This window comes from Oncorhynchus keta, chromosome 32 (genome assembly GCF_023373465.1).
Source record: "Oncorhynchus keta strain PuntledgeMale-10-30-2019 chromosome 32, Oket_V2, whole genome shotgun sequence".
NCBI lineage: Eukaryota > Metazoa > Chordata > Actinopteri > Salmoniformes > Salmonidae > Oncorhynchus > Oncorhynchus keta.
Window position 1 is genome coordinate 6,065,543 of NC_068452.1, and position 13,434 is coordinate 6,078,976.

Genomic DNA, 13,434 nt, shown 5'->3' on the forward strand with positions numbered 1-13,434 from the left:
TGAGGTCTTGAGTTAAACGGTTATCAAAACGCCACAGCAAGGTACGCGTACACCAAACACACACACTGTTTAAAGTGTTTGCAAAATTCATGATGGGGAAAAAATTATGAACCTATTTCCATATTGTACCGCTAGGTTTTATGGTTATTATGGCCCGTCCACTGTGGCGGACTATTGGGCAAAACAGACAGGGTTGGCTTAGATTGTTGACAACATGTAAACTATATTTTGTCTCCAATGTTTATTGAAAACATAAATAGATTTGCACAATGAGCACTTGTCTCTCAAATACATAGTTACAATGTTCATTAGTTAGCTAGTACATTTTTAGTCACATTAGCATAGACATTGCATCAGTCAAAACACCTCAACACAAGACATTGTATCAAGAAGAAGATTAAACTAGCTGAAATGAGCCACCTACGATGCCCCAGATGGCAGCCTTGTTGCTATCTGGCCAACCAGAATCACAACAACACACTAACTTCTGCCCCCATTGAAGCGCACGCATCGTTTTCGTTGTCAGCTAACCTACTCCTTAAGTAGACCGGAACTGTGACATTTTTTTCAATGGTTAACGGCCGGAGTGGGACATCTTCATTTTATGCACCATCTTTGGCTTCACACCCAGTGCTTTGAATAAGGAAGTGAAACTATACACATGGAGGGTGTGTCTTTTCTGTCGAATATATATTTTATTGAATAAAGCCCTCGTCGGATAATAATGGGGGACACAGCAAAGGATAAACGGCAAGAACAACTGAAGCGCTGGTCAGGTTCTAGCACGGACAGAGAACCGGCTGAGCCCAGGCGAAGGTGGCGGGGCGATGTCGAGGATGCAGGCTGCTCGGAGGCCGTAAACAACTCCGTTTCAAAGGACCATTCTCAGGATGTGGAGGGAAGCGGATCGACCACCGGGGAAGCCAATAGTCGTCTACTCAAACGAAGGTACTGTATTGTCAGATTTATGCATTACTAGCTAACTAGCCAGCTAGCTAGGTTATCGCTAGCTAGCTAGTACTAATACTATACCGGATGCTATTCAGGAATGCTGTGCGTGGGCTAGGCACTTGCTAGCTAGCTTTATTGATACTTCAATGTTTATCTCGCTAACTATCTATGTCTGCAATCACAACAATGGCACATGCATGCATACATTGTCTACTGTCTATTAACGTTAGTAGATTTAGAACAGTTCTCTACACTGTTCGACAGAATATGTAGCTAACACACCCACATTGGCTGGCTAGTCATTTTTGGAAAGTTATCAGGCAGTTAACTATGTTGCTGGCTGACTAGTTAAGTTCGCTAACTACATATCTAGTTAGCTACAGTCCACCACTGTTGTTGACAACCACTGGGTTTAACATGGACTATTTGGAGGAGGGGATTATGATCAGCCTTTCATGTATGCAAATAATGAGATATGAATAGCTGCCGTGGAGTGCTGGTAGAATATTAACTTTAATATCCTGAGTAATGTCCCTAAATGATGACCTCGACTATAGGAGGCGAGTGCGGTTTGATACTGCTGCCGAGTTCCTGGCAGCTTGTGCCAGTGGTGACACAGATGAGGCCCAAGAGATGCTGAAAGATGCAAAAGAGACAGAAGGCAAGAATGGAGACTACCAGGGAGAGGTTGTGAATTGTGCCAATGCTGATGGAATCACAGCTCTTCACCAGGTAAGGACTTGTGGTAAATGAGTCAAATGTAGTGTCTGTGTATTGACTCTACAACCTATAAGTCATGCTGGAGCGTTGATTATCATCACCCTCTCTCCTCATTCACTGTAGGCTTGTATAGATGGGAGCATGGAGGTGATGGTCTTTCTCCTGGCTCGGGGTGCCAACATAAACCAGGTGGACAGTGAGGGCTGGACTCCGCTGCATGTGGCAGCCACCTGTGGGAACCTGGAGATCACTGAGTATGTACAGTATATCACTTCAACATCAGGCAATAGAATAGGGGCTACCTATGAAAGGTTTCTACATTCCTCTGTTATAGTGTTGGGCAGTCGTTGCAATTGAGTTAACTTGATTTTGTAGCCTAAGCGTAGCCTCCCTGTGCCAATGTTTCTCCATTCAACAATGCTGTATTGTTGTCTGGTACAGCAGGGCCTGTAAAGCAGGTCGACTGCTTTTTGTTTACTCTTGATTATGTGGCCTGTTTCTCAGTTGTGGATGGTTTCAAACTCTCTTTCCATATCTCAGTTTCCTTTTGCAGCAGGGTGCGTCTCTCACTGCTGTGAACTGCGATGGCGACGTCCCGCTAGATATAGCTGAAGACGAGGCCACTGAGTCGCTCCTGCACCAATACACAGTGAGACAAGGTGAATACGGTGCTACCAACACGGGGAGAAAACAAAGGAGAGATTTAGGGTGAAAAGTGTTGTGGTGTCTGATTTATAAAGACTTACTTTGGTACTGAGAAGGAAGCGAAGCCAGGGCACACTCTTAGCCAATTTGTGGCTTGTGATGCTGTCAACGTTCCATATCGAGCTAAACAAGAATAAGGCTCCTCCCTTTTTCAATGGAGTTGAGAGAGGAAGAAGCTTCTTGACTGCCACTTTTTACACTTTCTTGTTGAGTTGTTGATTATACATTTCATTCCCGTCTCAGGGGTGGACGTGGAGGCAGCTAAGCGGGTGGAGGAGGAGCAGATCATGAAAGACGCCAGAGCCTGGCTGACAGAGGGGCCTCCCTCAGAACTACGGCACCCCAAAACTGGGGCCACTCCCCTGCATGTGGCTGCAGCCAAGGGCTACCTGGAAGCCATCAAGTGAGTGTCCATGACCGTGTCCCAATTCTCTCAATAAACCCTATTTTTCTTGTCTCTCCCTTACAGCCACTCTGACAAGCTCAATAACTCTTTGAGTTTATGGGGAAACAGGGCCTTGTTAAAAAACAAACAGACAAAATGAATGAACTCAATTGCATAGGCTTTCTGCTTTGTTCTCTGTGCTAAACCTCTCTGTTGTTGTGGTTCAGACTGCTATGCCAGTGTGGTCTGGACGTGTCGGAGATGGACTGTGATGGCTGGACGCCTCTCCACGCAGCGTCACACTGGGGGCAGGGAGATGCCTGCAGGATACTGGCTGAACAGCTCTGTGACATGGAGGTCTGCAGCAATGGGGTGAGACAGACTAGAGCTGTACACATGTATACCGGAGGAGCTGTCGGAGGACAGGCTTATTGTAATGAATGGAATTGATGGAACGGAGTCAAGCGTGATTTCCATATGTTTGATGCCGTTCCATTTATTCTATTCCAGCCACTTAACAATGAGCCCGTCCTCCTCAAGACATTGCTCGATGTCCCTCCGAAATATTGCCGACTGCTTGTATACCAAGTCTCTGTGGTATTTGTTACTACTACTTTTTGAAATGCTAGGCTAATATAGCGTCGTCATGTGGTAGGAAGTGGGATGCCACGTACGGTCTCGCTGCTTCCTTTGTGTCCTATTTTCATTTTGCAACGTCAACCCTGCAGGGTCAGACTCCATTTGATGTCGCTGATGAGAGTGTTGTGTCGCTGCTGGAGGAGCTGTCACAGAAACAAGCCAACGTGAGACTTCCCTTTTGTTTTGTCACTTCATGTGTGCAAAATAGTTCTCTAGATGGCCAATACAAAACTGCCTGATTGTGAAATATTAATTGTAGATTCCACATCTTTTCAGAATGGGTATCATTTGACTAGTTGCCATATTTGCCATGTAATATTGGGCTGTTCTGCAAAAGGCAGAGTCTTCCTATGTTTCTCTTACTGATGAGTGATGCTGTCATGACTCTTGCTACTATATTTGCCTTGCACTATTATTATTATTATTATTATTATGTGTGTTCTCTAATGACAGTGGTCATATTTCTGTGTCCCTTCACAGTGGCGTAATGAGCAGTCCATCGTGGACAGACAGAACCCTGCAGGCTCTACTGCTGCAAAAGCTGATAACAAACGACGGAGGTCCGTATATGCCTTAATACTACTGCATCTGATAACAAACAACAGATATGCCTTAATACTACTGCATCTGATAACAAACAACAGATATGCCTTAATACTACTGCATCTGATAAGAAACAACAGATATATACATTACATTTACATTTAAGTCATTTAGCAGACGCTCTTATCCAGAGCGACTTACAAATTGGTGCATTCACCTTATGACATCCAGTAGAATAGTCACTTTACAATAGTGCATCTAAATCTTAAAGGGGGGGGGGTGAGAAGGGGTACTTATCCTATCCTAGGTATTCCTTAAAGAGGTGGGGTTTCAGGTGTCTCCTCAAGACATTGCTCGATGTCCCTCCGAAATATTGCCGACTGCTTGTATACCAAGTCTCTGTGGTATTTGTTACTACTTTTTGAAATGCTAGGCTAATATAGCGTCGTCATGTGGTAGGAATGTGGGTATGCCTTATTACTACTGCATCTGATAACAAACAACAGATATGCCTTATTACTACTGCATCTGATAACAAACAACAGAAATGCCTTATTACTACTGCATCTGATAACAAACAACAGAAATGCCTTATTACTACTGCATCTGATAACAAACAACAGATATGCCTTATTACTACTGCATCTGATAACAAACAACAGATATGCCTTATTACTACTGCATCTGATAACAAACAACAGAAATGCCTTATTACTACTGCATCTGATAACAAACAACAGAAATGCCTTATTACTACTGCATCTGATAACAAACAACAGAAATGCCTTATTACTACTGCATCTGATAACAAACAACAGAAATGCCTTATTACTACTGCATCTGATAACAAACAACAGAAATGCCTTATTACTACTGCATCTTATTTTCTATAGTTTATTTTCCTCTTATCTGTAGTATTTATTTTGAAGTCAGACTGTAGTTGGAGTAAATGTGGTGGGCTTGGCCTCAAGTATTATTTATATATATTTATTTATTTTCATGCAGAAAGATGGTTTTGTCTTCATAAGAAATTTTGATGAGATTCAATTGGATAGTTCTTTATTTTACAAAGATGGCTGACTATGAAAAAGGCATCTTCCTTGTCAATAATAGCAGGGAGGATTGTGTTGGACAGTGTCAGAACTGGATGCGTTCCTCCAATGAATTTCATAGCTACATTCCGATCATTATCTCCTCCCATGTATGGACCAAGAGCACGAGAGCACACTTTGGGAGAAGGGTAAAGAATCAGAATGCAGCCAATTTCTGTGAAATGCTGATAATAATCATCTGTGTGTGTGTCTGTGTGTTTCAGGACCTCCGTGTGCAGGATGAGCAGTAAGGAGAAGATGAATGTGCAGGACCAGTCTAAAGAGAGGAGGTCTGAAGGCCTGGAGCTCAGCGAGGAGAAGGAGAGCAGCCCTGGTATATAATATGGCTGGTCACACACACACACATACATACACATACACACATACATACATACATACATACATACATACATACATACATACATACATACATACATACATACATACATACATACATACATACATACACACACACATCTAATTTCATGAAGACTTATTGAAGTACATGTTCACATTTTAAAATGCTCCGGTCAAGTGATATGGCAATTTTGAGTACCCAGTCATGAATACCCACTGACCAGAGTACACCTCCTGTCTGTCTGTCTTAGAAAGCTCCACTCTATCCAGTCCAGACACAGAGAGTGCCACCTCCACCGTCAGCCCTGCTGAGAAGGTAAGCCATGTCTCAATGTATCTTAAGCTGTACTGTCGATGTTGTGTCGTCTACCTGGTCCTTCTGTGGCTCAGTTGGTAGAGCATGGCGCTTGTAACGCCAGGGTAGTGGGTTCGATTCCCGGGACCACCCATACGTAGAATGTATGCACACATGACTGTAAGTCGCTTTGGATAAAAGCGTCAGCTAAATGGCATATATTATTTATTATTATATATTACCTGGGTCTGTCGGGCTTTACACCCTTAGTTATTCCTTATTTCGTATCTTCGCTGTTGGTGTTCACAAAATGTCCTTTCCATTTGAACGTCAAGAAAAATGTGACTCATCGGCCTAGTAACAATGAATCGATTAGGTTCAAGAGGGGTGTTATTATTCCCCTGTATTAATGTGGTCCTGTCTTGCCTCTGGTCTTGTCTTACCTGTGGTCCTGTCTTGCCTGTGTTCCTGTCTTGCCTGTGGTCCAGCAGACTCCAGAGGAGAAGGATGTGGAGGAGCGGGACCAGGACAGAGCCAGTCGTACAGCCCGGGTCCAGCCCACCCCCCAGAGGAAAGAACCCCTGGCCGATAGTCCCAACAACACCAACCCAGACAGACGGAAGTAAGAGCCACGCGACACACAGTAAACACACATTTAAAGCTTAGTGGCCTGGCACAACTATAGGGAAGATGACTGAGTAGTTGGTGCTGCAGGAGGCAGGGTGTGGCACATAAAAAGGAAGGGGTGATAAGAGACGCTGAGAGACGCTCAACACAGGCAGTTGTTAAAAGCACTGTTAATGTGTTCTAGCAGAGGAGTGTGTCTCTTCTGCTCTAAATGAAGTGGATGTGCTTTTACGGAGCTGTGTGGATTTATTTATTTGAATTGTTCCGTTATTTGACCAGGTAAGTTGACTGAGAACACGTTCTCATTTGCAGCAACAACCTTGGGAATAGTTACAGGGGAGAGGAGGGGGATGAATGAGACAATTGTAAACTGGGGATTATTAGGTGACCGTGATGGTTTGAGGGCCAGATTGGGAATTTAGCCAGGACACCGGGGTTAACACCCCCTACTCTTACGATAAGTGCCATGGGATCTTTAATGACCACAGAGAGTCAGGACACCCGTTTAACGTCCCATCCGAAAGATGTGTTCTTATGGAGCATAATGAATATACGGCTTCTAATGGAGCTGTGTGGATGGGTTCTTTTTTGGAGCATCGTGAATCGAAGGGTTCTAATGGAGCTGTGTGGATGGTTTCTTTTTTGGAGCATTGTGAATCGAAGGGTTCTAATGGAGCTGTGTGGATGTTTGCCCCTCAGGTTCCAGGCCCCAGTGAGAGACGAGGAGTCTGAGTCTCAGAGGAAGGCACGATCACGCCTCATGCGCCAGTCTCGCCGCTCCACACAGGTAACTGGCCACAATAAACCATCTCTTTACGTCTCTTACAGAGGACTTCAAATGGATCTTGTCACCATAACTGACCACCTTTCAGCATAAATAATAAACATGATTTCTTTGCTGGTTTCCTGTGACAGGGTGTGACGCTCACTGACTTGAAGGAGGCAGAGAAGAGCGTAGCCAAACCGGCCGATCCACCATCTAGCAACATCCTGCATGTCAGCCCTATAGTCACCATAACACCTGCTGAGAGAGGTGAGTGTGACTGTGGTGGGTAAAAATGTGCTGTTTTCATGTATTAATAGTAATGCCATTCAGGAAGACAGGATTATGAATCCTAGTTTTAAAAGTATTTTAGTGTCATGGAAACATCAAGTTGGCAATATCAGATGCATGCCCTGGCCTTGCCTTAGTGTCTGTTAAAGGCTCAAAATTGCAACCAAAACTCGTATTTGCGACCGTTTGACTTGGCAGTGCAACACACATTTTTAATTTGATGCTAGGGTGCCAGTGATTTTAATATATGTTTTCTCCTGGGCACGTTACTTTTTGGTTCACAATTTTATGCTTTAAAAAAAAAATTCTAAAGGTTTACAACAATGGGTATGCAGACCAAGTATTCATAAAGTTTTGTCCGAAGTCTCGGTTTAATCTTTGCGGTGTAAAATTGAGTCATGCGCACATTTCTAAAGGCTTTCCCAAAAAACCCTGCCAATAAATACCTGGCTGAATGATATCTTGATGATTTGACAATTGCAGGGCATTTGTTTATAAAACTCTTCCATCACGTGTAGCCTACATTGTACCGCACAAAAACACCGCTAGCCCAACACAATGGTCTCTTGCGATGCGAAAACCTACAGGACGGTAGCTCTCTAGGAACCGGGTTAGAGAGCTCTGCTATAAGACCACTTACGCAGCCTGCCAATTAAACATAACATTTGAATTGATTGCCGCATCGCCTGCTTTCCTTGGCCAGCATTCTTTTCATTCAGGCCAGTAACTTTAAGTTGGCATTGGCCCAGTGTGCCACTGGCAAATTCATCTGAATGCCAAACACTGCAAGGGCATGCTAACGTAAAAGACGACTATTCGTTATTAGCCTGGTTCTGTATGGAATGCAGGCACATTATGAGACACGGGTCGGGTCATTATCGGCACGCAGCGGCATGCCATTGGTGCGACCGTATCACGTGCTGGTGCCGTCAAGTTGGTAGCGCCAGTGTCACCGGTGGAAAAAGTTAGTTTCGAGCCGCACGCTGTGGAAATGCCTTCGTGATCTAGCAATGTCATTCTGTTCCTATTGTATTGTAGACACCGACCCAGTGAAGGAGGTCGGGTCCGAGGGAGAGACGCGGCTAGGAGTGAGGGACCGACGGAAGGGAAGGAGAGAGAGACGCTCCACCGGGGTGGTTCAGCTAGGGGTAAGCGGAGGAACCCCTTCATACATATTCATAGTGAAAGGGCTTTTATGTCGTCTGCGCCATCGTCTTGGAACACCTTACAGAATACTTTTAAACTGGAAGAACTTGTCCCGATTGGTGTTTTTAAATCACTGATGAAGGATTTTGAGGCTGATCCCCTGACCTGTCAATGTTTTTAATTTGCTGTTTTATACTCTTGTGAATTCAATGGTTTTTACTAGATTACTTGTAGTTTTTCATGTTGTCTGTCTGTAATTTTTTTTTTGTAATGACTTGGTGCTGCCTATCTTGGCCAGGGCGCTCTTGAAAAATATATTTTAATCTCAACAAGCCCTTCCTGGTTAAATAAAGGTTAAAAGCAATATATGAAACAAATAAATAGTATTTGTGCGAGAGCTTCTGAAGTATTTTTGTTCTAATCGTTTGACCATTTCCTCTTTGTATAAACTGATTGAACTTTAATTTGACTCAACCAATATCACTCTTTCTTGTCTACATCCAACATGCCACAAGCAAAAAGTAAATGTTATGTCCGACAAAGTCAAAGAGGAAATGACACAGTATTTCGTAACCTCATACTCACAACAGGAACTCCATACCCGACCTGAAATGTTCTTTTTTCCTCTTTTTCAGTTGTGTAATTGCTATATTTCTGTATTTTGACTGCTTTGTAATGTAGGCCTGAATGATAGGTCCCCCCCCCACACACACACACAAAATGTTGTAATCTGATTCTTTATCACAAAAGTGGTCTTGTATTACAATGCCTGGTATAATATTAGTGGTCGATGTCAAACGTACCATTTGTATATGTATTTATATATATATATTTTTTTATAAGAATGAACATTTGGATGCAATGGATGAAGCCCAACAGGATGAAAACCACCATCATAGTTCACCCAGGTAAGTGTTTTACATTTCTATACTACAGTATACTGAATTACTAAACCTCTTTTATATTGAGTAAATCATGTACTCCTATATTTGCAGTGAGCCTCAGTTGGGAGATTCTTCACCAGACTACAAAATGGTATGGTATTGTTGACGACTCCCAGTGATTTAAATACACATTCTTCAGGCACTTGAAAGAAGCTAGCTAAGGTTTTAATAAGTGAGAGAAAAACATGCTCTGAGGGGAATGAATGGATGCAGCTGACTAACTGTGAAATAGGTGTTTAAACCACTTAAACTGAATCTATTTAGAACTGCAGTGGCTAGGCTATATCCAGGCTGCTGTCCTCTGCCTTTGACCGAATCCCTGTTTGGTGTCGCCCCCTAGCTGTACAGGTCGGTGCTGCAGGAGAACGGCCTGCTCAAAGACAAGCTGCAGGAGACGGCGCTGCTGCTCAGCCAGAGCAAAGTGGAGCTGGAGAGACTCCGACAGGTGAGGATATGATCCTGTCTGGATGTTGATGGCCATGGGTCAAGATCCATGGTGTATAGCAAAGCCATGTGCCGTGACTCATCCTTGTCTTCTCTCGCTCATAACTACAGATAAGTCTGGATATGATTTATCAGGTATTCCGTTTCAATATATTAGATCCACGTAGCAGTGGGGAGACGAACAGTATTGGGACACTGTCAGTCTTGTCAGGGAGGCGGGTCCTGACGGTGTTCTGTGTTTGACTCTTGACAGTGTGAAAGGGAAGTTACGTTGGTGTAAGACAAAACAATACACAGTATTGTAGGAACACTGATGGATTCTAGATTATAGCACAATGTGTCCGCGTTATACCGCTCGGCTTCTGTGTTGAGCCGTGCGCGTCAATCACTGGCCCTGTTGTGTCTGTGTCTCCACTGCAGAGTCAAGAGAGCAACACAGAGAGGCCGGCCCTGCTGGAACTGGAGAGATTTGTGAGTCCCCGCTTAAAACTGTTGTGTGTTCATGTTTCGGGTCCATTTCACTTTTAGCTTCCCAATTCAGGAAATGATTTATTTATTGGATCAATTGAGGTCGAATGGAATGTAACCTCATGTCATTAGCCATAAAGGCTCCATACCTATGTGGGAGTGAGTTATAAAATCAGTATGTTTTACTCGCAGGAGAAGAGAGCACTCCAGAGAAAAGCAGTGGAACTGGAGGATGAGCTGAAGGTAGAAGGGAATTGTTTCGTCACCGGGGCTAGCCTATTTAAAGCCTATTGTGTCTGTTCAGACTTGAAATAACCTGCAGAATTATTAGCGTTGATTATGTGCTAAGAGATCCTACTAACTGCCCAAAACACTAACCATAAGCTACCCCAAACTATTCAACAACCCAAAACAACCTAAAAAAAACAAAAAAACATCAAAAACATTAACCACATAAAAGTACTCAAACTAACTCCAAATTACACAAACACTAACGAATCTACCCCAAACACTATGTAAAATAATAATCATGTTCTGAGAATATGGTTTTATTCTGTATTGTTCTACATTGCATTATCTATAACATACAACAACCAATAGATTTCCATCAACTGGTCATGATGACAAAGAAGAAGAAAAACAACCTATTTGCCCTGATGTTGTTTTGTCTCCCTTCCTGTGTTATCGTGTATTTCCAGGTGCTGGTGGATCTCCGAGCAGACAACCAGAGGCTAAAGGACGAGAATGCCGCTCTCATCCGTGTCATCAGCAAACTTTCCAAATAAGCCTCCTCTCCCAAACCTCAATCCGGAGAAAAGTGTTAAAATGTTCCTGTCTCTTGCCCAACTCACAAGGCACATACCGGGAACGAAACCCAGCATAAACTGCGTTCTGCTCTGATAGAAGACCAACGATGCATTTGTTCAATGACATTTTTGGATTTATAACTGGAAAGAATAGTTTTTGCAGGGTTATCATGCGCCTTTGGTTTTGTCTTCACTCATGACTCGATCTACTGTATAACAAGCTGAACTGCACCTCCTATGGATTCACAGGGTACTGTACGGTGTTCCTGTTCAAATTCTTAAAGTTGATATATATATATATTTTTTTTTACCCTAAATATTTTGTGCTTCGCTTCTGCGTTACCTTGTTTAAGGATACATGTGTTTTTAAGATATATTTTAATAACCATGCAAAGTGCACGCTTACGATGACAACATGATTTTACTTCAGAGTACATACCACTAGACACCTAAACAGGACTGGGGGGCGATGCCAACGTCAGGTGCTTCAGTTCTGAGGAGAGGCGGAGAAGGTTGTTATTAGGTTTTGACATGCATATTCCACAAAAATGTGCCAAAAATACAAACCCCCCATTTCCAGCTTGTTTGGCATGTTGTTTGGGGGAAAGGTGAAGTGATTGATTTGTCTCTCTCAGGACGAGTCTGGGTCAATACTGTACTTGAGCTGACTACTGTTAAAGTTGGACCAAACTGTATGTGCATGTTACATTTTTTTTTTTGAATGTATATTTATGTGTATATTTATGTACAGGGGCCCTCTCTCCTCATCCAGTGACGTAGTAATGGTCTCTTTAGAAAAGGACGGAGATGCTGGGTGCTCATACTGTGACGGAGACCTGTGAGTTAGTAGACAGGCAAGATGGGTCAAGTCTTTTGAATGTTTACTCCATTTTAAATGCATGCCAAATTGTATTTTGACAATGTGCCTTTCTATATATATTTGTAATTAATATTTACACAACGTCAAAAATAAAAATACAGTATGGTAAATTAAGCTCGCCATCTCACAGTTCCTGTGAGGAGAAGAGAATAAAACTCACGATCAACACCGTACCTAGTGGAGACATTAGGGAAGCACTGCATGTGGAAGTCGATGCTCATTTTATTTATATTGTGCTTTTCATTCAAGGTCCAATGCAGCTGTTTTTATCTCAATATCAAATCATTTTTGGGTAACAATAAAGTACCTTCGTGTGATTGTTTTCAATTAAAATGGTTAAAAAGAAACCTCTTATCGAAGAGCGATAGTCAAGCAAGAATTTTGCTCGGACTCTCTGGGAGTGATCTGAGTGGGGAGGGGTGCGACTGAAAACTAAAGGTTTAGAACCCTCTCATTGGTCTATTAAACTCATTTAACCACCTGGTGATGTCAGGCCAAAATTCCATCCCACCAAAACAGGCTGAAGTTTTAGGCTGTCTTTTCAAGCAGCTCTTACAGTGAAAGGGCATTATCATTTTTGCAATTTCACAGTATTATTCCAACCCCATAGTGTGGAAATATAACACAGAAAAATCACATTTTTTGACTGCACTGGACTTTTCAAGAGGAATCTTAGTAGGTAAAAAGACACAGTCAAGACCAAGATACATGAATTACATCACATTCAGTAATAATGACTCCACAGCTGAGTTCTGAGTTTCCACTTGCAAGTGTGTCAATTTTACAATCGACAACATATCCACTAGATCAAGGCTCTCCAACCCTGTTCCTGGAGAGCTACTGTCCTGTAGGTTTTCACCCCAACCCTAATCTAGCGTACCTGATTCTAATAATTGGCTTGTTGATAAGCTCAATCAGGTTAGTGACAACTGGGGAAAACCTACAGGCAGGTAGCTCTCTAGGAACAAGGTTGGAGAGTCCTGCACTAGATCGACATATCCACTTTCATAAAAGTAGTCACATACGGCTTCACATGGACTTAAGCATATAGAGCTGACTTTTATTTTTAAGAAGTGCTTGAATGTGTTACCAAATCTAAGTTCTTAACTAAAGTAACTGTTAGTGTGATCATTTGAAATAAATAATAACAAAATCCAAGTATAAATGGTCCTTTCATTTATATCATGGTACTACTATGGTCCTTTCATTTATACAATTTTTTTTAACCTTTATTTAACTAGGCAAGTCAGTTAAGAACAAATTCTTATTTTCAATGACGGCCTAGGAACAGTGGGTGAACTGCCTGTTCAGGGGCAGAACGACAGATTTGTACCTTGTCAGGTCGGGGGTTTGAACTTGCAACCTTCCGTTTACTAGTC

At 42.6% G+C, this 13,434-nt stretch overlaps 1 protein-coding gene across 2 annotated transcripts; it reads left to right on the forward strand.

The window, feature by feature from the left end:
* Positions 1-583: 583 nt before the first annotated feature.
* Positions 584-12,293, forward strand: LOC118364929 (protein phosphatase 1 regulatory subunit 12C-like). 2 transcript variants are annotated; one of them, XM_035746753.2, is made up of 20 exons: positions 584-948; positions 1,509-1,683; positions 1,795-1,925; positions 2,212-2,330; positions 2,620-2,779; positions 2,989-3,133; positions 3,490-3,564; positions 3,881-3,960; positions 5,259-5,368; positions 5,643-5,707; positions 6,175-6,308; positions 7,013-7,100; positions 7,229-7,346; positions 8,406-8,515; positions 9,357-9,421; positions 9,509-9,548; positions 9,798-9,902; positions 10,322-10,372; positions 10,562-10,612; positions 11,068-12,293. In XM_035746753.2, the coding sequence occupies exons 1-20, from the start codon at positions 725-727 to the stop codon at positions 11,152-11,154; spliced, it is 2,133 nt and encodes a 710-aa protein (XP_035602646.2). In that variant the 5' UTR covers positions 584-724; the 3' UTR covers positions 11,155-12,293. The 2 variants fall into 2 exon arrangements, with proteins under 2 accessions (XP_035602646.2, XP_035602647.2); XM_035746754.2 differs by having other exon boundaries at positions 585-948; positions 6,178-6,308.
* The last annotated feature ends 1,141 nt before the right edge of the window (positions 12,294-13,434 follow it).

What these genes read in the sequence shown, in the direction of transcription:
- LOC118364929 (XM_035746753.2), top strand. Translation starts at nt 725, where the DNA reads ATGGGGGACACAGCAAAGGATAAACGGCAAGAACAACTGAAGCGCTGG. An exon ending in GAATCACAGCTCTTCACCAG is followed by an intron (nt 1,684 to 1,794) that starts GTAAGGACTTGT and finishes CATTCACTGTAG; the next exon opens with GCTTGTATAGATGGGAGCAT. An exon ending in AACTGGAGGATGAGCTGAAG is followed by an intron (nt 10,613 to 11,067) that starts GTAGAAGGGAAT and finishes GTGTATTTCCAG; the next exon opens with GTGCTGGTGGATCTCCGAGC.